This window comes from Rhincodon typus, chromosome 13, assembly GCF_021869965.1.
Source record: "Rhincodon typus isolate 14 chromosome 13, sRhiTyp1.1, whole genome shotgun sequence".
Lineage (NCBI taxonomy): Eukaryota > Metazoa > Chordata > Chondrichthyes > Orectolobiformes > Rhincodontidae > Rhincodon > Rhincodon typus.
In genome coordinates, this window is record NC_063344.1 from 34018622 (window position 1) to 34044287 (window position 25666).

At 40.5% G+C, this 25666-nt stretch overlaps 1 protein-coding gene across 2 annotated transcripts; it reads right to left on the reverse strand.

Moving 5' to 3' along the window:
- Nucleotides 1-4957: 4957 nt before the first annotated feature.
- Nucleotides 4958-17977, reverse strand: plaat1 (phospholipase A and acyltransferase 1). Of its 2 annotated transcripts, XM_048604618.1 has the most exons (5): nucleotides 17847-17977; nucleotides 16239-16411; nucleotides 14296-14434; nucleotides 5553-5821; nucleotides 4958-5087 (listed from the first exon to the last, which is right to left on the reverse strand). In XM_048604618.1, the coding sequence occupies exons 2-5, from the start codon at nucleotides 16260-16262 to the stop codon at nucleotides 4986-4988; spliced, it is 534 nt and encodes a 177-aa protein (XP_048460575.1). In that variant the 5' UTR covers nucleotides 16263-16411; nucleotides 17847-17977; the 3' UTR covers nucleotides 4958-4985. The 2 variants fall into 2 exon arrangements, with proteins under 2 accessions (XP_048460575.1, XP_020391181.1); XM_020535592.2 differs by lacking the exon at nucleotides 16239-16411.
- Nucleotides 17978-25666: the final 7689 nt, after the last annotated feature.

Below are 25666 nucleotides of genomic sequence, written 5' to 3' on the forward strand. Positions count from 1 at the left end.
TTTCTCTGTCTTAGAATGTGCCTTCACCAGTGGATGAAATATTGTTACTTATTCTCTACCTCCAATATAGCTTTCAACATAGGTGTGAAGATCAAATACTTCCCTTCTGCGGAGGTAAAGCTTTTATTGGCCCAAATAATCAGGTACCCTGACAGGAGTTCCAAATGAACATTGAATTGAACAAGTCACAAATAGCATTGGAGCTCTTGAAGATGGGTGACAACATATGTTACTGCTTCCAACTTGGCATACTAGGTACTCATGGGCTGGAGGGCATATTTAGAACCAACCCTAACTCCCTCAGCAGGGTTGCAGATCTCACAAGCTGTCCTTCTTTCTCCTTCTACCACAGAGCTATACCATCCAAAACGAGTTCCTTCTTTAGGGTATATATTGACATGCATACCCCCTTCAGTGTCTCAAAAGCTTTACACTATGCAAATATGTGTCATTGTCCACATTCCTTGCCAAATTTGACTCTGTAAGGTTTCAATTTCAGATCTATGTGACTTAATAACATGATCCACCTGGCTACCATTGTACTACTGACTGTCTCATCCTTTACTTTCCTCTATAATAGTATCCTGGTTAGGGTATGAAGGGTAGTTAAGATAATGTAATGAGTGCCTCTTACTGCCCAGAAGGTGGCTAACAGTTGTTGCTTACAGGTTGAGTCCGCCTTTTCCATGATCGTGCGGTTTTCGGATTGGCCATGTGGGTGGATTTATGCTAGTGGCAACGGGATGTAGTATTCTCTGCTGTACTGAGAACCCTCCTGCTGCTTCTTGAACTCATTCTGGTTCTTTTGGAAATGAATATCTGCACTGCATCCTCCTCTAAAAATGTTTATGATTTGCAAAAGTTGTCACTTTTTTCTGTACTTGACTCTGCTATGTCTCAAGCACATGCATCAAAAGTTCCTGCAGGTTAAATGATTTCATGCTAAATGTTCTCCCTTTGGTGATTGAGCAAGGATCACCAAAATCATTGGATCCACCATCACCCCACCCCTTAACAAATCATTGGCCACATCAACAGCCATACAGTGGGCTGTCATCCAATCTGCTCTCAAAACTCCATCAGTAAAATCACATTTGGTTAATATGCATTCGGTCTCAAGGGAGCGCCCCTTACCCTCAATGGTTTAGATATGGCCCCTACTGCCGGGTCACCTGCAAACCCTTGCATTTGGAAAACCATGCCACTAGATAGGGTGATTTATATGGCATGGCCGAGTGGATCGCTGTTCTGGATTCTCCTGCATATACCAGCTAGTGATCCACTCTTCCCTCTGCACTCACGGACGCAAGATCCTCCCCAATTCCTTATAAATTTTTGGGCACAGGTACTCCGGATGGGAGCTGCCCCTTGGTACCTGGCTGATACCTTCCACCTTCTCCAGTCTATGAGTGGACTTTCCTCAATTGGCTCTTCACGCTGCCATTTTCTTCTACAGCTCGTCCACCTTAGAATTTAACAGATTTCTGTATCCATTTCCTGAGGAGGCATTTTCCCCTTTTTTGAGATTAAGGGATTAAGATTAAGAGGTTAAAAGTTTATTTCTTTTACTTTCACTTAAAGTGTTCCTTCTGTCCAAAGTTGTGACACTTAAAACTATTAAAGGTATGACTCCTAATATTTCCCTTTCTGTTTCCAGGACTTAGGGGCCATATTCTAGGCCTCACAGACTTTTCTCCTTCACTTCTGCTCAGGTCCTGCTTTCTTATCCATTTGGAATCAAGTTCATTTTCCTTAACATCCCTACCATGATGTTGTTGTCTGCCTCAAGGTCAAATGCCACCTGGAGGTACAGCAGTGAGTGAACTTAGCCAGTGGTTTTGAGGCCATTCCATTAGACCTATCCAGTTTAGGGGTGTCTAACGATGCCTCGAGGCGCTCAGTATTCGGTGACTCAGTTGGTGCCTGTGTGACTCTCTCTAGCAAACAAGTCACATCGTTGCTCATTATTTACACACTGACTTTTTACAAACTGTACACTTCTCCTTCTCAAGTTCATGTTTCTCCACCTCATCTCTCCTTCCCAGCTATTCCTCTTTCAGTTCCTTCATCTCCCTCAGTTCCATTTCTCTCCATCTGATCTGTCCCTGGTTTCACCAACAACCATTACACAGATCAATTAACCTTTTAACTTCAGCTTCTTTTTCATCTAACTGTTGTTTTACTGTCTCCCATCTCCTCGAGATATATAACCTGATTCTTTTAATATGTCATCAACCAGGCAGCTTTTTCCACTTTCATCTTCTGGGTAGACTCTCATACCCACTTATCAGCCTCGTCCACTAAATAATAACCCTGTAAAATTATTTGGACCTATCTCTTATTAAGAGATAACTGCTTGATTACATATTTAGTCATTAATTCTTCAGCTTCAGATTTAATCAATTCTCTACCTTCAACCTCATGAAAGGCTTGCCAAATCCTGTAAGCTATTTCTATTCCTGTCAGCTTCGAAAGTTTACTCTGAGTATCAATGACTTAAAACTTAGAACTTTCCTAAACAATTGTTCCTTCATTGACTGCTAATCATGTTACATACACAATCCAGTAATACTTCAGGTATGAAATTCATCTTTCACCCTGTGCCCTAAATGCTTTGTTTCCTGAGATAGAGGCAGACAGTGGATGATCAATCCACCTTCTGCTGTTCTCCTCTTTAACAACTAACTGAGCAATCTGTTTCCTTCAGCTTTGACTGCAGCTTGGCAGTAACAGTTCTGAACAAAAACAAAGTTGCTGGAAAAGCTCAGCAGGTCTGGCAGCATCTGTGAAGGAAAAAACAGAGTTAACATTTCGGGTCCGGTGACACTTCCTCAGAACTGATAGCGGCTATTTAGTAACAGTTCTGAGTTCAATGAGCATTCTGCTGAAACAGATCTCTGTATCGCCATTGCCCGCTACACACTTTCTTATCAGCTTAATTCTCTGATAGCATCAGTCCATGATTGGACTATTTTTATCCCAGTAACTTCTCATAGATCAGAAGGATCCGACAAGTTTGCCTAATCTCCTTCTAAACCTGTTGACCAGAAATTTTAGCCTGATCCATTGTACGTTTTGTTTTGCATCCTAAGTTTCCATTCACCTGGTTTGTTGCAACAGAAAAGATTCATTACCCATCTGTCCTTGGTTTCACCAATAATCGTTACACAGGATCAATTATAAACAACAACATTCCTACTTATTAAATAATGTTCTACTATTGAAGTTGACTGGACAGCTAGTTTGCAAAGCAGGGTGATGTGTGGGTTCAATGTGGGTTCAGAGCAGTGTGGATTCAATTCCCACATAGGCTGAGGTGACTGTGAAGGGGTCTCTTTCTCAACCTTTCCTCTCACCTGAGATATGGTGACTCTCAGGTTAAACCACCACCAGTCATCTGTCTTTAATGAGAGAGCAGCCATTTGGCTTAGTAAGACTGTAGCAACTTTGCCTTTACTATTATCTTAAACAAAACTGTATGCACACAGTCACACATTCCTAACACAATGAAAAACCACATAAACCACAATTTGTAACCACAGATTGGCCTTTGATGTGAGATAAATTAGATGTCAAATATCCCAGTAGCCTTTGTGTTTCACTATATTAGCCTTAAAAATAAAGAATCCTATATTGACTGTATTAACCTTTAATAATTTTGGACATAATACCAGCAAATAGCAATTGTGAGCAAAGTACTTCCCTATATTCATACCTTTAAATGGAGCAACTGGCCACAAGGTGGCATGAGTGATACTTCATTGTGAATAACCTTTCACCTTTGTAAATATATATTCACTTGCATTGTTAACATGTCTGTCCTCGTTAAATTTTCTACAATAGGTTGTCACACCCACATGAGAGATGAGCTGGCCAAAAGTCTGAAAGTAATTACAATCCCCAAACATTATTCTTAATATTTGTCCCTTTTTCTATTTTCAGTAGTTTCCTCAGAGCTAGTCCCCTCTTCCCAGTTAGACACAAAATTATGTGATAAAGTGAAAGGAAATTGATGGATTTTCTTCCTTTCAAAGGGAGAACCTCTTAATCTGTCTCTCTCCATCTTCTCTATTTGTATTCCTCTTCAGTAGTGTGTTTCCCTTTTCTTGTCTGTCCATCCATTTTCTCCGATTATTTATAACTCTCTACCTTTTCTCAATTCCAGATTTCATTCTCTCCTCATCTCCATCAATACCAACGGCTCCTGTCATTCCTCCAAAGATCCTAATTTATCATGTCTCTCCTTTCCTATCAATCCCTATATGACACTTGCTTTTATCCTACATTGCAGTTCACATTGGAATATTCACAAAATATAATGGCATTACTTAGCCATAAAATGAGCCACAAGTCTCATAAAAGAGTTGATAAGTGCCAAAACTATATTTAACTTTTATTTTGTGTTTAACTGGTCTTTATCCTATTTTTCTCTCTGGAACTGAATCAATTAGTTTCTCTCTCTTTTTATCTTTTGCTGAAGTCTGCCTACATCTCTTCCATTTTTCTTTTTTGAAGCATGGATGAAATGGTGACATACTGTTATAGGCAGCCACCTTTCCATGGAGTTCCACTTATAAACACATTTACATCTTGATGTTGCATATCAGCCAACAACATATAGGTTTGCACTGCACCATCTTATTAAATATACAAAACTATGGAACTGCAGTGTTAATCAAGTCATAACATTTAATAATGTATGGAAATATTGATTAAAATTTATACAATTAAATATTTAGGGTTAATATATTCATTTTATACTACAGAAAATGTTTCATGTTTTCTGAATTTAAGATGATTTAAAATTACCATCATTATTTTCCAGAAAAAAAAACTAACAATTTGGCTAAAAATGTTTGAATATAACAGTTTAAAACTTATAAGAAGATGGCAATAAAAGATAGCAAACTATATTTTTGTTCATTTATTTTAAATTTGTCACAATTTTCATATTCAATTACTTTCCCCTAATTCTCTTATATCTTTCAATAATCTCTTTGCCTTGATCGATTATGAAATAGTCCAACCAGTGAGAAGGCACTAGCGGCAGCCGTTACAAAGGAAATGGCACTTATAGCTCTGTCTGCCTGAGGAAACAAACAACAAAATATTAATATAACTGGTCAGCTATTGTGGGAACGCATTGATTAAATGTCATGTTAAAAAGTAAACATGAAAGAATCATTTCAATATATCCAAAAACATTTTATGATAGAGGCGTCTACTTCAGAGCTATTTAGAAATTGACAGGCATCATTTTACAAAATGCTTGCTAATATTTCTTTGCGAATTGACAAGCATTTTGTTCATGTATACTTTTCAATGAGATACCCATTCAAGAATAATGATCTTTTGCCAATGTTAAATGTTCCTTTAGCTTGCACAAATCTGAAGGTATATGAGTAAAGAACCCTAAGGAAATTGGCATCGGCAATGAATCTTACATCAGTCTGAGATCTGCATCTTACATTTGTTTTCTGAGGTGAAGTGGGTATATTAGAATTGCACAAAATAATTATAATTGAGATAGACTTTTAGACAAAGTTTCATACCTGATCAGACACACCCTCACCATAACGAAGTAAAGTGACAAAATGTTCACAGTTATTTCCAAGCAAATCATACGACACTTCCTGACCAATCAGAAATTCTGCTCGCTTAACAATTTCATGCACTGGTAAAGGTGTGTGTTTGTCATCATATTTATTATTTATTTTGAAAGTGTCTTGCCCAACAACATCTTTAAGTAGTTGCATTTTTGCCATTGCTTTCCTGCTGAAAACTGACTTTGCGCTAGTGAATGGTGCAGCTGGCCCCTCCTCTGTTGAAAGAAAAGAGAGATTTAGTAAGACAGTAAGACTGCTTTTGGTTCAGGAAGAAGACTACAGGCTTCTAAGGTCACCAGTATTCTTCTTATTTTAACATATTGCAACTATGATGTTATAGCTGTTAAAAAAAGTTATGTTTTAAATACAATTTACTGTAACAATGTAAACTTTTCCAATGTTAATACAACTATTGATCTGCTCTAAATACCTGCTTATGGTCCATACAAATAACTATGTTTGCTTCAACTGTTATGAGCTCTTTGTTGTCATTTTGTAATGTTTTATAATCATCAGCTGAAGAGATTCACAGGATGAAATCTTATAGGGGTCTGTGGGATCGTGTTCAGGAACGACCGAGATTGGTGAGTAGGGAAAATAGCCTCTTTATTGAGCACCTGCAGTAGCACAGTTCGAGGTGGTGATGGGATCCGAAGTACAGTTTTATAGTAGCCTCTTTGATACACAGTTTTTACATACATTAAAGTTTTAGCACTATGGTGTCGCATAGTTGTATCTGTTGTACATAAACTTGAGCAACATCTGTCCAGGGGAAACCGGAGATGGTTTAAGCACTTGCTAAATGCTATTTGTTACTCCTGATGGGATTAGCATATCTGCTCGGTTTGAGCTTGCATAATTAAGAGATGTTAGTCCTTTTGTCTTTATGATCTAAATAAGTGAGAAATTATACATGCACTAAATAAAAGTATAGAGGATATTAAACTGATCTCCCACAGCTGGGTCGTGAGATTTCATTTACTATTGTAGGTTTAGGCCGTTCTTACACATTCATTCATGCAGTTTCACGGAAGCACTGTTTGGATTGTAAGTTTCTTAAAGAGAGTAGTGGTCCTATTTAATGCGTATATGATTGGTATAAATCCATATGTTAGTACAAGACAGTAATCCTAAATAAAAGTTAGGACTAGGTAGTACAGTTAAGAGACAGTTAGAGTATAAGGAAATTTCAAAGAGATAAAGAGCAGCAGACTGTAGGGACATGCTAGTGGAGGAAAGTGATGTCCTGCAACCAAATCAGATCCTGACAGACAGTTAATATAGAATATTATAACCTTTCCATAGTTTTGAGTGAGTTATGGAGACACAATGGTAGGGATGGCATTGTTCTGAGTAGGCTACAGTATTAACACTTATTCAGGAGTAGCCTTTGATACAGAAACAGGTCTAAACATTGCTTGCAGCATTCGGTCGATAAGACTTGGAAGGTGTAAAGAAACAGTAATGGGTTGGAAGGGATGTTTAATTTATTTTGTCTTGTAAAAGTAAAATGTAATACAAAAACGTGGTTTTACGAATGAGCAAATGGAAATACGGTATAGTAAACATAGAGTGCTTGAGAGTGAGTTAGTAAAGAGAATGATAATACAGTATCTCACAGAGTTTGAGTGAGAATGAGTTGACTTGCTCACCGAGCTGGCTTGTTCTCATTCAGATGTTTTGTCACCATGCTAGGTGACATCATCAGATGAAGGGGTTATTCTACCCTGCTTGGAATTTATACTGTCTGGTCCGTTATGGTGAGTAGTGTCATTTCCAGTTTGGTCTGTGTGGCTTTGTATATAGGGTCCAATTCTATATGTTTATTGATTGCCTTACAGGTGGAGAACCATGCTTCTAGGAATTCCTATGCGTGTCTATGTTTGGCTTGGGCTATTATGGTTACCTTGTCCCATTTAAATTGATGGCCTTCATTGTCTGAGTGTACCGATATTAAGGAGAGTTCATCGTGCCGTTTTGCTGTGAGCTGATGTTCATGTATTCTGATGGCTAGTTTCCTTCCTGTCTGTCCGATGTAATATTTGTCTCTGCTTTGACTCTGACTGAAGTGCCAATGTGCAACAGGCAAGGCATGACATGAAAAGGCAAGGCTCAACTTGGCATGGATTATGTGAGCGTTCAGGACAGCACAACAACGAATCAGCATTAAGAGAGTTAGCAAGCATAAATGAGATGTGGCCTGGTCTAATCCTCAAGCTGGGTCTCTGTTCGCACATACAAATATAACCCTGCTACAGCCATTTCAATTTAGTTGCTGATGTGCTGTGCAATGCTCACTGTGTGGCCTGCTAGTGCATCAGAGGGGTGCTAGTATGAACACTCCTTGGTATTGGTACACTCAGACAATGAAGGCCATCAGTTTAAGTGGGACAAGGTAACCACACTAGCCCGACACAAACATAAACACGCATGGGAATTCCTCGAGGCATGTTCTCCATCCGTAGTGCAATCAACAAACATATAGAATTGGACCCAAATATACAAACTCATACAGATCAAAACCGGAAATGACACTACTCACTATAACGGACCAAACAGTATAAATTCCAAGTGGAGTAGAATAACATTGCTTCATTGAAGGGTCCACTAATGATGTCACCCAGCATGGTGACAAAAGGTCTGAACGAGAACAAGCCGGCTCAGCGAGCAATTCAACAACCTCACCCACAACCCGAGCTACAGATCTTTGCCAAAACATTTTGACAATGGGCTATCGGGAAGTGTATGGCACAATTGAGCAACAAGTGTAGCAAGATCCTTCTCGATGTGGGATCCTCTTGCACCACCTTTTATGCTTTTTATGAGCGGAGTAATGAGATTCTCGCTAGGCAGTGGCGGCATGCCAACTGATAGGGATTAGCACTTGTTAAACACCTTGTTAAAGTTATGACTCTCCTGATTAATCTTCATCTGACCAAATCTGTGAAATAAGCTGGATGTTAAGAAAACTTGACATGGAAACCAGAGCAGGTACCTGGATAATTCAGCTCACTCCTTGCTCCAAATGACCTCTAGGTTGGACACTGGGCAGCAACCTTTCAGGGCACGGTCCATGGGTACCAGCTGCAGAGACCCTTGATCTACAGACATTGGCATCTGCAAACCCATCATGACCATATTAGCACCCCTCTGATGCACTAGCAGGCCACACAGTGAGCACTGCAGAGCACATCAGCAACTAGCATTGAAATGGCTGTAGCAGGGTTATATTTGTATGTGCAAACAGAGACCTAGCATGAGAATTAGACCAGGCCACAACTCAGTGGTGCTTGTTAACTCTCTTAATGCTGATTCGTTTTTGTGCTGTCCTGAATGCTCTCATAATCAATACCAAGTTGAGCCTTGCCTTTTCATGTCATGCCTTGCCTGTTGCACATTGGCACTTCAGGCAGAGTCAAAGGCTTTCACTACTGATGTTTAGGGTCTGTTTAGCGCAGACATACAGAATACTTGTCAATACTCAACAGTCTGTTACTGGTGAGTGGCAATGTGGAATTGCCTTGCAAACACCTGTCTGGGTACACAGTAGCCTTTCAAAAATGGCATGGGTGCAAGGACACAGTGGTGCGTTGTTCTGGGAAGACCTCTGGTAAGATTGGGGGGATCGGGAGTTGCCCTTTTGACAAGTGAGGACGTAGCAACAGTGCTTAGAGAGGATATTCTTAAGGGGTCATCAAGTAAGAAGATATGGTTAGAATGTAGAAACAAGAAGGGGATGGTCACTCTGTTGGAACTGTATTATAGACCCCCAAATAGCCAGCAGGTACTAGAGGAGCAGATGTGTAGAGAGACTGCAGATACCTGTAGGAATAATAGAGTAGCATTGGTTGGAGATTTTAATTTCCCCCATATTGACTGGGTCACCCAGAGCGTAAAAGGCCTGGATGGGGTCGAATTTGTCAAATGTTTCCGAGAAAGTTTCCTAAACCAATATGTAGGGGGCCCTACTCGGGAGGGTGCAACACTGGACCTCCTCTTAGGAAACGAGGTCAGGCAAGTGACTGAAGTCTCAGTTGGAGAGCACTTTGGGTCCAGTGACCATAACTCCCTTAATTTTAATACAGTTATGGAAAAAGATAAGACAGATCCGCAGGTTAAGGTGCTGAACTGGAGCAGGTTCAATTTTGGGACCATGAGGCAGGATCTAGCAGCAGTTGATTGGGTGAATCTGTTTGAAGGAAAAAGAACGACTGGCAATTGGGAGGCTTTTAAAAGTGTGATATCAAGAGTCCAGGGACAGTCTGTCCCTGTCAGTATTTACTGAGGAGAGAACAGTGGATGTTAAGAAAATAAGGGAAACAAGAGGGGATGTTTTGGACCGCATGTGTTACCAGAGAGGAGGTATTTGCAGCCTTAGATCACATTACGGTGGATAAATCCCCTGGGCCTAATCAACTCCATCCTCTGACATTGTGGGAGGCTCAGAAAGAAATTGCAGAGGGCCTTTCAGAGATTTTTGCTTCATCTTCAGCCACTGGTGAAGTTCCAGAAGACTGGAAGGTGGCTAATATTCCGTTGTTTAAGAAAGGTGGCAATGACAAGCTAGTGTAGGCAAGTTATTGGAGAGAATATTGAGGGACAGGATCAACCAACATTTGGATAGTCAAGGTCTGATTAGGGATACTCAGTACGGATTTGTGCGTGGGAAGTCATATCTGACAAATCTTTTAGAGTTTTCAAAGAGGTAAACAAGAGAATAGATGAGGGAGGGCACTCAATGTTGTCTATATGGACTTTAGTTAGGCCTTTTACAAGGACCCGCACGGCAGGCTAGTCATGAAGGTTAGGTTACTATTGTTACTTGTTTTTTACATAATTGATCTGGATATGAATGTATAAGGCATGATTCGTAAGTTTGCGGATGATACAAAATTAGGAGATATTGTTGATAGCGAGGAAGGTTATCAAAAATTACAGAGGGATCTTAATCAGATGGGGAAGTGGGCTAAGGATTGGCAAATGCAACTCAATATAGATAAGTGTGAGGTGTTGCATTTTGGAAAGTCAAACCAAGGTAGGACATATACAGTAGATGGTAAGGTCCTGAGGAGTGTTGTTGAACAGAGGGACCTAGGAGTACAAGTACATAGTTCGTTGAAAGCGGCATCACAGCTGGACAGGGTAGTGAAGAAGGCATTTAGCATGCTGGCCTCCATCGTTTGGGGCATTGAGTATAGGAGTTGGGATGTTGTTATGTAACAAATGTATAAGTCGTTGGTGAGGCCGCACTTGGTGTATTGTGTATAGTTTTGGTCATCCTTTTGTAGGAATGATATAGTTAAAATGGAAAGTGTGATCCGAAGATTTACGAGGATGTTGCCAGGACTAGTAGGCTTGAGTTATAGGGAGAGGTTGGCCAGGATAGGGCTTTACTTCTTGGAACGTAGGTGAATGAGGGGTGACTTTATTGAGGTGTATAAAATCATGAGGGGCATAGATAGTGTTCCAGTGAAGCCCAACACATACTGGAGGAACAACACCTCATTTTCCATTTGGGGACCCTACAGCCCTCTGGACTCAATATTGAGTTCAATAATTTTAGGGCCTAAACTCTCCCATGTCCCAGCCCCCTACTCCACACACATAGGGGTTTAAACCCCTTATTACCACATAGCCTGCCATTACACACCCCCTGTTGTTAGTCACTAACAGCCCCCATTAACAACTATTCACCCTCCCAGCCTGATCGTTAGCAACTCTTTTGTCTGTCCAACTGTCTTTCTCTTTCTTTGGGTCCTATCCTATCGTTTACTCTCTACCCCACCCACCTCCCTATTTTCTGCATATAGACTGATGTTTTCCCAGCCATCATCAGTTCTGGGGAAGGGTCACTGGACCCGAAACATTAACTCTGTGTTTTTTCCTTCACAGATGCTGCCAGGCCTGCTGGGCTTTTCCAGCAACTTTGTTTTGTTCCTGATTTATAGCATCTGGAGTTCTTTCGGTTTTTACCCAGATATGTTCTGGGGACCCAAGTTCAAATTCTGCCATGGCAGATGGTGGAATTTGAATTCAATAAAAATCTGGAATTAATAATCTAATGATGACCATGAATCCATGGCCGACTGTCAGGAAAAAAACCATCTGGTTCACTAATGTCCTTTAGGGAAGGAAACTGCCAACCTTACCTGGTCTGGCCTACATGTGACTCCAGACCCACAGCAATGTGGTTGACTCTTAACTGCCCTCTGGGCAATTAGGGATGGGCAATAAATGCTGGCCTAGCCAGTGACACCCTCATCCCGTGAATAAAAGAAGGAAAAAAAAGGTGAGAGGGGAAAGATTTAAGAAGGACCTGAGGGGCAACTTCTTCATACAGAGAGTAGTGTGTATATGGAATGGGCTGCCAGGTAAAGTGGTTCAGGCAGGTACAACAGCAACATTTAAAAAACATTTGCATAGGTACATGGATAGGAAGGGTTTAGAGGGATATGGACCAAATGCGGGCAATTGGAACTGAGGGGGCATCACGGTCAGCATGGACCAGTTTGGGCCAAAGGACCTGTTTCCATGCTGTATTACTCTCTGACGCTCTGATTCTAAGATGGTGCAGATAACATATGTGAGAACTCACTTGGCCTTGCAGTGACAAAACCTCCATAAACATTGTTGCAACTTGGAAAAACGCTAACAAAAGTAAGATTCGCCCGCAGACATCTTTCACCTGTTCTCCTACTGTTTGGGTTATTCTTTAACCTCAGTCATATCCATGCCGAAACTGAACTGTCATATCATTTTCCATTAAATTTACACCAGGTTTACAAGCCACTATCAGTCTCGTCAATTCTGCATAAGAGAAATTTGGCCTGTCCTTGAATGTTGCCAAAACAAAACGCATTTCAACTCACACATGTCTAATTATTTCACTTCCCAAATATGTAGGAGAGACTTTGAAATATCTTCGGCACTTCCCATATTTTACTAGCCACCTCTCTCAAAAAAGCCACCACTGAAGAAGAGGTCCAACTCCAGATCAGCTACACCAGTCTTCAGTAAACTATAGCAGTAAGTGTTTGAAAACAAAGACATCTGCATGTCAATAAAAGTCCTAGTGTACAGAGCAGTTGGCATCACCATATTCCTTTACAGTCGTGAGACCTAAACTCTGTGGGTCAGTGACACATTAGAGTACAGAAAAATCCTGTCAGCAACGTCTCTGCTACATTCACCTGAATCAAAGTGGGGGCCAACAAACACTTGTGTACTTTTTTAATCCAACTCCACACTCATTCGTGCAAAACTCCTACAAATTCAACTACGATGAACTGGTTACTGTGTTCAGATGGCAGAAAAGCATCTTCCCTGCCAGGTCTTATTTCTGCAGTCTTCAAATGCCAGTGTTCTAGGAGTGACGGATCAGAGAAAATGTTACATACACACTCTCAAGTTCTTCTTGAGGTGCAAATAAATTGACATTAATGACTGTCAGGAGGTTGCTACCAAAATAGCAACAACTTGTTTTTCAAGCTGCATCATGCTTTAAGTCATAACAATGTTGACAATAAGGCAGAGTAGCAGGAGAAAGAAAAAAAACAAATCCTGAAATCAGATCCTACCACCTCTTGGACACACTGCACTATGTGCATAAACATCTGTTGGTTTAAAATTAGCCTGTTCAGTCTCATGAAGTCCCATGGCAGAAAACCACGATTTTTGAGTACATGGGCTTCTCAAATCAAGGAACCACAATTAAGTTGAGATAGGAGAGTATGTGTGTGGTATGGTGTCATAGACTAGGTGACCGCTTCGCAGAACATCTACTTTCTGCTCACAAAAAAGACCCTGAACTACCTGTTGCCTGTCACTTTAATGCACCACCTTGTTCCCTGACCAACATCTCTGTCTCTGGCTTGCTGCAGTGTTCCAGTGAAGCTCTTTGCAAGCTAGAAGAACAACAACTCATTTTCCGCTTGGGGACCCTACAGCCCTCCAGACTCAATACTGAGTTCAATAATTTTAGGGCCTAAACTCTCCCATGTCCCAGCCCCCTGTCCCACACACCAGGCCTTGTTACCACATAACCTGCCATTACACACCCCCTGTTGTTAGTCACTAACAGTCCCCATTAACAACTATTCACCCTCCCAGCCTGATCGTTAGCAACACTTTGTCTGTCCAGCTGCTCTTCTCTCTCTCTAGGATCTACCTTATCGTTTACTCCCTACCCCATGCCCGCCCCTTTTTTCTGTCTATAAACTGACGTTTTCCCAGCCACTATCAGTTCTGAGGAAGGGTCACTGGACCTGAAATGTTAACTCTGTTTCCCCCCACCCCCTTCACAGATGCTGCCAGAGCTGCTGAGCTTTTTAGAGCAACTTTGTTTTTGTTCCTGATGTGCGTGGTATGTCCTAGTATTTAGTGAGGTTTTGGTCCTATAATGAGCACACATTTATTGAGGGAACTTGTCTCACATTTTGGAGTTGAATCTGGCAAGAAACTGAACAAAGGCTTGAATAGGGGTTATAGCTCAAGGATGGGTTGGAGTAGAATCTCATGTTACTGTTTAAATTGTGTGTCTTTATTTGGATCACATTGAAGATTTAAGAATCAAGACAATATAGCATTTAAGGGCTATTTTAAACTAAAGATTAGTTTTAAATTTGGATAGTTTAGAACAGAGTCAAAGGTCAAAGTTGGCATTAATTTTTTTCTCATGCATTTATCTTACCTAAAGGTGTGACATTTATAACATAACCATCTCCCAGGTAAAGAGCCCAATGCTGATATGCAGGTCTAAATATTTCAATTAAGTCCCCAGGCTGGGGATCCCCAGAGTATTCCACACTAAAGTGGTCATTAGAAGCCATCTGAAACAGAAAACATTTATTAGAGTTTTTATTAAAAAAAGTTCATTGAAAAATATTCTGCACAATTGATCAAAGTTTTCACACATAATATAATTTCCTGTGAGCTGCTATTGAATCATTTTGTACAAATGTTCATAATCTGGCTCAATAACAAAAAAAAAAGTTTCAAGTCTGGAAAATCAAACACTTAGCAGATCGTTCCCCTTAAGAAAAAGCCTGTAACAGTGAGCTTGCGGTAGAGACTAATATCTGGATTGAACTCAATACTTTGTACAGATGTTGGACTGGCCTGTTGAGTGTTTGCACCATTTTCTCACTAACTAGCAGAGAAAAGGAGAAAACTCACACAGCAACCTGACAGAGAGGGAGCTGTATGTTGATAGCTGTAGAAATGAAAGCTGATAGAAAGTTTGAATACTCTAGAAAGCTTTACAGTGACTGAGTGCTAAGCAGTGAGGTCTCATTAGCTAGTAAGTCTTCAGGAAATAAGAACTAACCAGGAATGCATTGTTTCACAGATGAAGACTAAGTTTATAAAAGGACATGCTTTATGACTCTATGACATATCTGTTTATGTATGGGCTTTGCTGTGAGGAATACTTCGATGACTAAGGTGTTTGTGCATCCAATTAATTTCTACACTAATGAGCTGACAATTGGCTATTTAAAAAGCATATGTTTTTTGTAACATTCAGGGTCCAAATATTTTGGTTTACCATTATGAATACATGAGTTTCTTTTTTCAATTCTTTGGGTGACTTGGGTCAAAGCTAATATGTATTGCCATGCTTAATTGCTGCTGAGAAGCTGAGCCATCTTTTTAACTACTGAATGGCCTGTTTGGCCTTTCAGAGGACAGTTAAGTCACTCAAAACTGTGGTTCCGGTATCACAGGCTAGATAGGGAAAATAAATCTGCTTCATTTAAAAATGTTGGCAGTGACATGGATCTTATGGAAGATGTGGAGGTCTCGTCAGCTGGCGGTGCTGATCTATGTGATTCTTTATGGCATGGCCTATTGAATCCAATGCCAATCAGACATTGGTGAGACCAACAGTGGGCTGTTACCTGGAATTAGGATCCAAAGACCACTGTAGTGCCAGAGAGCTTGCCAACTAATATGAGGCCAGTGGCTCTTATACTCAGCAGCGTCACAGAGGAAGCCAAGGCTGCTAAGAACACCCAGGATCAAGGTGTAAGGTAAGTGATTTGTGGGTGAGGGCTTTCTAAGATGGTGTGAAAAGATCCAAGTGGTTGGGTCCCTGCTCACATCGCTTTTCCTATGTTCAGTCCCTCAATCAGGCATTGATTGCCTTTGATCAAGGCGTACCCACTCAAGCTGACAGTATTCCAGCTCAGGTTCACCTGCTGGGCACACAATATGGTGATAGGCCTATCTACCTGAGTTAATTATTACAGTGGCAGAATGAGGCTATTAAATTGTCCTTAATTGGCCACTTAAGTCCTCAAAGTTTGACCTTCCTGTTTGCTCCTCACTTATTTTGAGTGGAGGTGAATAGGTGGTGGATGCAGGTAATGCCAGCATTCCATCCATTTAAGTGGCCACTTTCAGGACCGCAAAATTTTATTCATGGCTATCATTATTGAAACTAGCATTTTATCCCACTTTATGACATTAACAACATCATCAGATGAGAACCACTGTATTACAAACCCATTGACATAGCCATTATGTTACCATTCTGAAGTAGCTTAGTTGGTTGACTGGTTGTGATGCATAATGATGCCAATTGAATGGGTACAGTTACCACTGAGGTAACTAAAGAGGTCTTGCATTACCAACCTTGCCCCTCACCACCTGAGGCATGGTGATCGTCTGACTGAACTCACTACCAGTTGTGTGTCTCAAGTGAAATAATACTCCTATGAGACTGTGGTTCCGAACACAGAGTGGCTTGGAGATCCACTCTTTACATCACATCTCTGCCTTTTGTTTCCTTATTTCCATCCATGTTACTGTTGATTGAAATATAGCATAATATTATTTGAGCTTCTGTATTCAGAAGTGCAAATTTTCATAACAAAAGACTTGTAACATTGTTTATCACAAATTCAAAACTGTACGAAACATGCCAAGCTAACTGTGACCAACTATCAATAAACTAGGTGTCTATTCAATAGACAACTTAATATGCATCTCAACTATCCATGTCATGCTATGGTGTCTGTTCAATCACCTACCTTTCTGTCTCCCACCACAGTTTATCAAATGCCTTTATATGACATATTTGGGAAATGTTGATATTGGTCCCTCTATGTATCCAAATCATTTCTGATAAATTATACTATTCAGTTAAGTACAACTCACAAGAGTGAGTTTCTAAACTTAAGGGCTAAAAGAATTTTAGGGGCAGCACGGTGGCTCAGTGGTTAGCATTGTTGCCGCACGGCGCCAGGGACCTTCGCCTTGGACAACTGTGCATGCGTGGAGGTTGCACAGTCTCCTTGTATCTGTGACAACAAGGTGCAGGGCTGGATGAACACAGCAGGCCAAGCAGCATCATAGGAGCAGAGAGGCTGACGTTTCGGGCCTAGACCCTTCTGATGCACCTTGTTGTCTCGGATTCTCCAGCATCTGCAGTTCCTACTATCTCCTTGTATCTGTGTGGGTTTCTTCCGGGTGCTCTGATTTCCTCCCACAGTCCAAAGCTGTGCAAGTTAGGTGGAATGGCCATGAGAAATTGCTCATTATGTCCAGGGATGTATAGGCTAGGTGGATTGGCCACGGGAGATGCAGGGTAATAGGGAAGGGAGGGTCGGTCTGGGTAGGATGCTCTTCGGAATATCGGTATAGACCCGATGGGCCGAACGGTCTGCTCCCACACTGTCGGGATTCTATGAATTCTAATTTTTCGCCATGCCTGTCACCATATAGCAAAACACATAGGACAGTTCAACTCCATTCAATTAAAACCTATACACAAGGAATAGTGCAAAACTCAAACGTAAAAGTTGCATTTCTCGACTTCTGGCCGTTCAGTTTAACGTGCTCAAAAATAAATATCGATGACGATTTTTACAATTAAGTATTGCTGATCGCAGTGCAACTCTTTCCATTTCAAAACCCCGGTTATAGCTGCTCATTTTCTGTAACCGAATATGGTTTCTCGATCTTTCAGCCTGAGATTACATTTAATAAAGATCATTATTGAAGGGTTCCTCAAAATTAAACAAGATTCATAATCGTTAACAGTCCGAATGAATCGATTAGGTGAAAGCTCACAAACGATGCTTCGTCAAAACAAGTTAATGAAGCGAATGACCCAGGCGCCATTCATTAGCAGACGGCTGAAATGAAAATTGCTAACAGCTCCCAGATTTAGTTCCGCGTGATAAAATGCTTGGCCGCGTTTGCCGATGAAGGAGAACATGGCTCAGGAAACCGACTTACTCTTGTGATCTGAACATCCCACACCACTGTTTAGCGCTGGCCCTATTAAAGGCAGGTGTCCCCGTACACGGGCAACAGCATTCCTGAAGTTTTAAAGCACCCTGAAACTTGTATGCAGATCAAATCAAGGATTACACCAGTGACATTGCTGTGTGCACTGGGGGCTGTCACTCTCAGTATTGTTATGGTAATTTTAAACGAACGTGTGAAGAGTTGTCACTGCCCCTGAACTTTTTTTTGATTTTCTGGAATTCCATTCATTCATCAACACAACAAAGGCTAAATCTGGGGATTTTCTATTTTTGTTCACATGTATGTAATAATGTAATATAGGACGTCAGATGTGTCACTATAGCCTCAGCAACTATTTTTAGTCTTCTGTTCCAAATAAGCCCGTGTTTCTATCCTGTAAGACCAATGCGTTTATTGGATAATCTAAACCCCTGCTCACTTCGGCCTTTCGGATCAGCCTCCAGCTTCTCATTTGAGTTTACACATACTTTGAAGCAGAAGTAAACATACATGACAGTGGTGTTTTATTTAAATATTAATAATAATTGTAAACACCTAAAACGCAGAATAATAAAAAGGTTCACTCAACACCCTCCTTTCTTCTTGTACTCCATTACCTCCTCTTTTATTGATTCTAACGTTACTTTTCGCTAACGCAAAATATTCAATGCATTTGAGCTTTTCATCCAGGTATGCTCGTGTCTCCACGAGGTAAGATACATATAGCTGAACAGGTGAATACTACCAAACTGACTTGTATAATTATGTTTTCCCATCTCAGACTCTCCATGATTAGACTGTCTACCCTTGACATCAAGGCAACATTTAAACTAGTGTGGCATCAAGGAGCTTTAGCAAAATTGAAGTCAGTGGGAATCAGGAGGAAAGCTCTCCAGCGGTTGAAGGCATGCCAAGTACAGCAATTCTTCAGATGTCTCTGATTTCTCTTCACAGATGCTGCCAGACCTGCTGAGCTTTTCCAGCAACACCTGTTTTTGTTTCTGATTTACAGAATCTGCAGTTCTTTTGGTTTTCTTCAGATAACAAAGCAGTTCATGATAATATGCATCATGAAGTGCACAACATATAGGTTTAGGCTGACGAGTGCTAAGTAACATTCATGCTACACAAGGCCAAGGCTGTGACCATCTCCAACGTCTCATCTTGACATTCAATGCCATTACCATTTTGAGTCTTGCACTGTCAACCTTATGAAGATTACCATTGACCAGAAACTAAATCGAACCAGCCATATAAATATTGTGGCAACTACAGCAGGTCAGATTTGACAATACTGATGTGTGTAACTCACCTACAGACCATCCAAAGACTGTCCACCATCCACAAGGCACAAGTCAGCATGGTATACTGTAAACTTGCTCCGATGAGTACAAAATGATCAGTAGCATTAGTGATTCCTCAGACACTAAAGCAGCTAATATGCAACAAAACCTGGACATGATTCGGGCTTGGGTTGATAAGTGGCAAGTAATGTTCACGCCACACAAATGGCAGGCCTTCTCCACCAGGAGAGAATCTAATAATTTTTCCATGACAATCATGGAATTACCAGCAAAATTCAAGATGCTCAATGCCATACAGGCCAAAGGAGTTATAGAGTCATAGGGTAATACAGCATGGAAACTGGTCCAAGCTGACTGTGATGCCTAGTCAGCTAGTTCCAATTGCCCGCATTTGGTAAATAAGCCTCTAAAACCTTCCCATCCATGTGTCTATCCAAATGTTTTTTAAATGTTGCTATTATACCTGCCTCAACCATTTTCTCTGGCAGCCCATTCCATATACACACCACTCTCTGTGTGAAGAAGTTGCCCCTCAGGTCCTTCTTATATCTTTCCCTTCTCATCTCAAACCTATGCCCTCTAGTTTTCAATTCCCCAGCCCTGGGAAAAAGACTGTATGCATTCAGCCTATCCACGCCCCTCATGATTTCATACACCTCAATAAAGTTACCCCTAATTCTCCTACGATCCAAGGAATAAAGTCCTATCCTGGCCAATCTCTCCCTATAACTCAGGCCTACTAGTCCTGCCAACATCCTCGTAAATCTTCTTTACACACTTTCCACTTTAATTATGTCTTTCCTATAAAAGGGTGACCAAAATTGTACACAATACTCCAAGTGCAGCCTCACCAACGTCTTATACATCTGGAACGTAACATCCCAACTCCTATACTGAATGCCTCGACTGATGAAGGCCAACATGCTAAATGCCTTCTTTACTACCCTGCTTCAATAGCACATCCACCGACTTAAATGTTTGAGTTCTGAAGTTTGAGTTCTGAAGAATGGTCATTGGATGTAAAATTTTAACTCTAATTTCTCTCTGCACATGCTGTCCGACCTGCAGAATTTGTCCAGCAATTTCTGTTTGGGTTTTGTTTTTGATTTTGAGCATCCACAAGTCTTTCAGTTTTTTTATTTAAGTATTTATTTCCTTCACCATTGCATAGTCGTAACAATGTGTACCATCTAAGAGATATTCCGCATCAACTCACCAAGGCTCCTTCAACAACACCTTCCAAATCTGTGTTCCCTACTATCTAGCTGGACAAGGGCAACAGGAGCATAGGAATATCACCACTTGTAAGTTCCCCTGTAAGTTCCCCTCCATGCCACACATTATCCTCTTATGGAACTACTTTGCTACTTCTTCACTTTTATTGGGTCCAAATCGTGGAACTTTCAACAACAACAGCAGTTTGGTTATCCCTGCATCAGATACATCTCAGTGGTTCATGAAGGTGGCTTCCCACCACCTTCTCAACTGCAACTGAGGAAGCCACAAATATTGCCTGACCAGCAACATCCACATCCTCATCCCAAAAAAAAATACAAAGATACTTTAACAGATTGTCACTAACAAATACAGTATGATCAACACAAGACATTCTTTTGTGTACCTGAGAGTTTAAATTCCATGTTTGTTTCACAGCTAATGAAAGTCATGTCTGTGTTAGTGTAATCCCTCTTCTCTCAACTTTAACTGTTGTTATTTTTTTATAAAAAAACCTCCTGTAAAAATTAGGGTAGGAACCTCGTGGTTTCTGGAATGTGCATCTCTCAGTTAGAACACTGGCTTTCATGAATCTACAACAGTACTGTCAGCAGTTGTAAACAATACTGTCCTAACCCAGTGAAGAATTACTGAGCTGCTAGCCCAGCTGGACTGTTACTCATTGAAAGTAGAACATAAAAATCAGATTGTTGTTAATGGAGTATCTCCTTAACAGAATAGATACATTACTTGTTTGTCCCTTTATTTGATCACGCAGCTAATGTACCTTGGCAGTAGGACCCTGAAAATGTTGGCCTCAGGATTAAGTTTCATTGTTGAGGAGGAAGTGAAGTAAACTTGTAGCAGCTGCAGTTGTTCCATGAACCCAGGAGGTGCTATCCTAATACTTTATAACTCAGCAATAAGCAAAATGTTGCAGATTTTCTTTGCCTTTTTAAAGGTGACCACTGGCAGTCTTTTCATGGATGGCAGGTAAATTGTATAAACTCTGACAAGAGCAGACAAAATTAAGAGTCTGAATCTGAAATGAGCACTGAAGCCTCATTCCAATATAGAAATGAGCCCTACATTTACGGTCACCTAAATAAAGGCTCTGACCATTTTAGCAGTGACCTGAATTCCCATATATGTTGGCAACTGGCCATTGTTAAGTTGCTAATTGTACCTATTTCGAAGAGCAGGCTCAGTTAAATTTAACCACAATATGTTTGTATGTAACGTAAATTTAAAAAAAATCAAAAATGTCCTATTTATACAAATTCTCGATTCCAGTAATGCAATTTAAATGTAAGACTAGGTCCCTGCTCTTTCCCTAACTGTCTGAACCCTGGATACTTGATATGCAGGATGAATGTTTTAACTAGCACATTAATTGCAACTGATGCTGCAGTTTCCACTTGACAATTAATTAATTATACAAGAGAGAGTGAGCAGATAGTTCCTCGATCAGGGATTATATGAACTAAGGAAACCGCAAATTCTCAACCTGTTTTGTGGAACTGCATATTGTTTCTTGTTACTTCAGATTCCAGGCAATTTCTTAAAATTAAATTCATGATGATACATAATAACATAACCAGAACTACCTAGAACTGACTCCAGTCAAGCAAGACTATTTATTTCAGATAATGACAATGGCATAGTATTTTGTTTGTGAAGGACATATATGACTGGGGACTCGGGTCTCTGTGCTACGGGAGGCTACAGAGATTTGCCACAGAAAACATTTGCCTCCCATTTTCAAGTTGCTGATAATAATATAGAATTCTATTTTATTCGTGCGTAGCATATGAGCAATTTCCTGCATGCTCCCACAATTTTTAAAGTTCAATCCTCCCAAACCTCTGTTGCCATTGCTTTCCTAGGTATTGGAGATGAACAAGTATTCTTGGATATGTATGTATATATATATATATATATATAGAAAACTTGTTGAATGATATACTTCCACCACTTGAGTATTTTTCCAATATGCCTACCCTAATTGAACAATATTTTGGACATTATCTGTCATTACAAGCAGGAGGTCCAATGGATATGAGATGCTGAATGATCATGGACACATATCTATTCCATTTGTGTCTGCTCTGATACCAGCGAAGCAATGGTGGTAAGTCCTGTCAGTGCTTTCAATCGTATCATCACAGAGCTGAACAATATTAACAACTTGTCAAGAAATACAAAATCTTCATGATCTAGACAATGAATTTATTTCTAACTAGTAAAATCAATGATCTCACAAATTTTGGTGTAGAGAGATGGATTCTAGGCCAGATTTCCATCCTGAGAGAATATTGGGAAAGTGTTTGACAGGGTGCATGCTACACTTGTCTGATGGCTCCTTGATTGGGCCTCAAATAAATATTTGGATACGCTACCAGTGCTCAGCAAGACCACTTTAGATCCAACTTGCCAGTTGCTGTTGGATCCTATGGGTTCTTACTTATCTAATCAACCTGCCACATGGGATCTCATCAAAAATCTTGCTAAAAATCCATGTAAGTGATTGAAATATGCTACCCTCATCAGCCCTTCTTGATGTAGCTCCTCAAAAGATCAAGTTAGTCAGACATGACCTGCCTAAACAAATACATCCCGACTATCCTTAACAAAGATAGTAGTAACTGCAGATGCTGGAGAATCTGAGATAACAAGGTGTAGAGCTGGATGAACACAGCAGGCCAAGCAGCATCAGAAGAGCAGGAAAGCTGACGTTTCGGGCCTAGACCCTTCTTCAGAAAAAATTTTCTGAACAAAATCATTTATGTATATCACAAACAGCAAGAGCACCAACACAATGCCCTGTGGAACCCCATTGAAAATAGATTTACAGTTACAGAAATATCCCTCCAACATGGGTTAGGTGGATTGGCCACGCCAAATTGCCCGTAGTGTCCAGGGACATGCAGGCTAGATGGATTAGCCATGGGAATGCAGAGTTACAGGGATTGCGTAGGGGTGTGGGTCTGGGTTGGATGCTCTTCAGAGGATTGGTGTGGACTCGATGGGCTGAACAGCCTGCTTCCACTCTGTAGGGATTTCATGATTACCCTCTGCTTCCTGTCTGTCAGCCAACTTTGGATTCAATATGCCAGTTTGCCTTGGATTGCATGGGCTCTTACTTTCTTGACCAGTTTGTCATGAGGAATATAATCAAATGCCTTGCAAAAGTCCATGTAAACCACATCAAATTCATTAACGTCATCAAAACTCCTGGTTAACTCCTTAAAAAAAAATCAGATTTGTCAAACGTGACCTTTCCTTTAACAAATCCATGATGATTTTCCCTGATTAATCCAAGTGTCTCCACACGCAGATATATTTTATCTATCAGAATGATTTATAATAATTTCCCCAACCTTTAAGGTGAGATTGACTGGCTTGTAATGTTTTGGTCTATCCCCTCCTCCCTTCTTTTGATAATGCAATCATGTATTCCTCCATAGCAGTCCTCCAGTCCTCTGGCACCTTACCTGTGGTCAGAGAGGATTTACAAATTACTGCCAGGACCCTGATATCTCCTCCTTTGCCTCCCTCCACAGCTTAGGACATATCTTATCTAGCCCTGTGGATTTATTCACTTTTAATGCTGCTAAACACCAGTACCTCCTCACTCCTGATATTAATTTATTTTAATATTTCACAATCATCTATGCTGATGTCTACACTTGCATCATCCTTTTCCACCGTGAAGATTGACGCAAAATGTGTCCACATTTTCCAGGTCCACACAGACATAACCTCTATGGTCCATACTCTTTGTTTAGTTATTCACTTGCTTTAAAATGCTTAGTTATTCACTTGCTTAAAAAAACTCTTGGATTGTCCTTTATTCTACCGACAAATGCTTTCTCATAAACTGTGTTAGTTTTCTAATTTCCTTTTTAAGATCCCCCCTGCTTTTTATACTTCTCTAGGGACTCTGATGTATTCTGTCCTTGGTGTCTGCAATTAGCTTTCTTTTCTTAATCATATCCTTTATGTTCCTTTGCATTCAAGATTTTCCAGGCTCGGTCCCATCTTTTGTTTTTACAAAACAGGTTTCCCCTGTACTCTCACTATTTCCTCTCTGAATGTCTCTCATTGCTCTGGCACAGTTTACTTGCAAGTAGCTGTTCCCACTCTACTTTTCCATTACTATCCTAAATTTAACTAATTTATGGTCACTATCCACAAAATCCTCACCTACTGATACACCTTCCCTCTGCTTGGGCTCAATTCTGAATGTTAGGTCCAGAAATGCCTCCTCTTTTGTTTGATCTTCTGTCTATTGGAAAAAAGGATTCTCTTGTATGCAATTTAAGAAAATTTCTCCCTCCCTGTCTTGCACACTAAAACTATACCAATAACATTTAGGTAGTTAATATACCCCACTATTACTGCCAAATTTTTCTTGCACTTCTCTGAAATTTGATACATACATGATCCTCCATCAGGGGGCCTATAGTACACAACCAACAGCATGTTTGCCCCTCTTGTGTTTTTACTTCTGTCCACATGGCTTCCCAGATGTCACCCCTTCTTCATGTTAGAATTGATTCCACGGTCAATTTTGTGACTTTTCCTCTTCTCCTATCCCTCCTCTATCTTCTCTGAATAGCTTAGAACTAGGAATATTGAGCTGCTAATCCTGCACATCTTTCAACCAAATAAAAACCGACAGAACCACGGATGATGTAAATCAGAAACAAAAACAAAGTTGCTGGAAAAGTTCAGCAGGTCTGGCAGCATCTGTGAAGGAAAAAACACAGAGTTAATGTTTCGGGTCCAGTGACCCTTCCTCAGAACTGATGGTGGCTGGGAAAACGTCAGTTTATATGCAGAAAATAGGGAGGTGGGTGGGGTAGACAGTAAACCATAGGATAGGGCCCAAAGAAAGAGAAAGACAGTTGGACAGAGAAAGGAGTTGCTAACGATCAGGCTGGGAGGGTGAATAGTTGTTAATGGGGACTGTTAGTGACTAACCACAGTGGGTGTGCAACGGCAGGCTATGTGGTAATAAGGGGTTTAAACCCCTATGTGTGTGGGGAAGGGGGCTGGGACATGGGAGAGTTTAGGCCCTAAAATTACTAATAGGCCCTTAATGTTTCAGGCCTGGACCCGAAATATTAACTCTGTTTTTTCTTTCACAGATGCTGCCAGACCTGCTGAGCTTTTCCAGCAACTTTGTTTTTGTTCCATCTTTCAACCAAGTCTGTCATACCCATGATATCACATTTCCACGTGCTTATCTGTTTCCACAACTTTTCTGTCTTATTAAAATATATT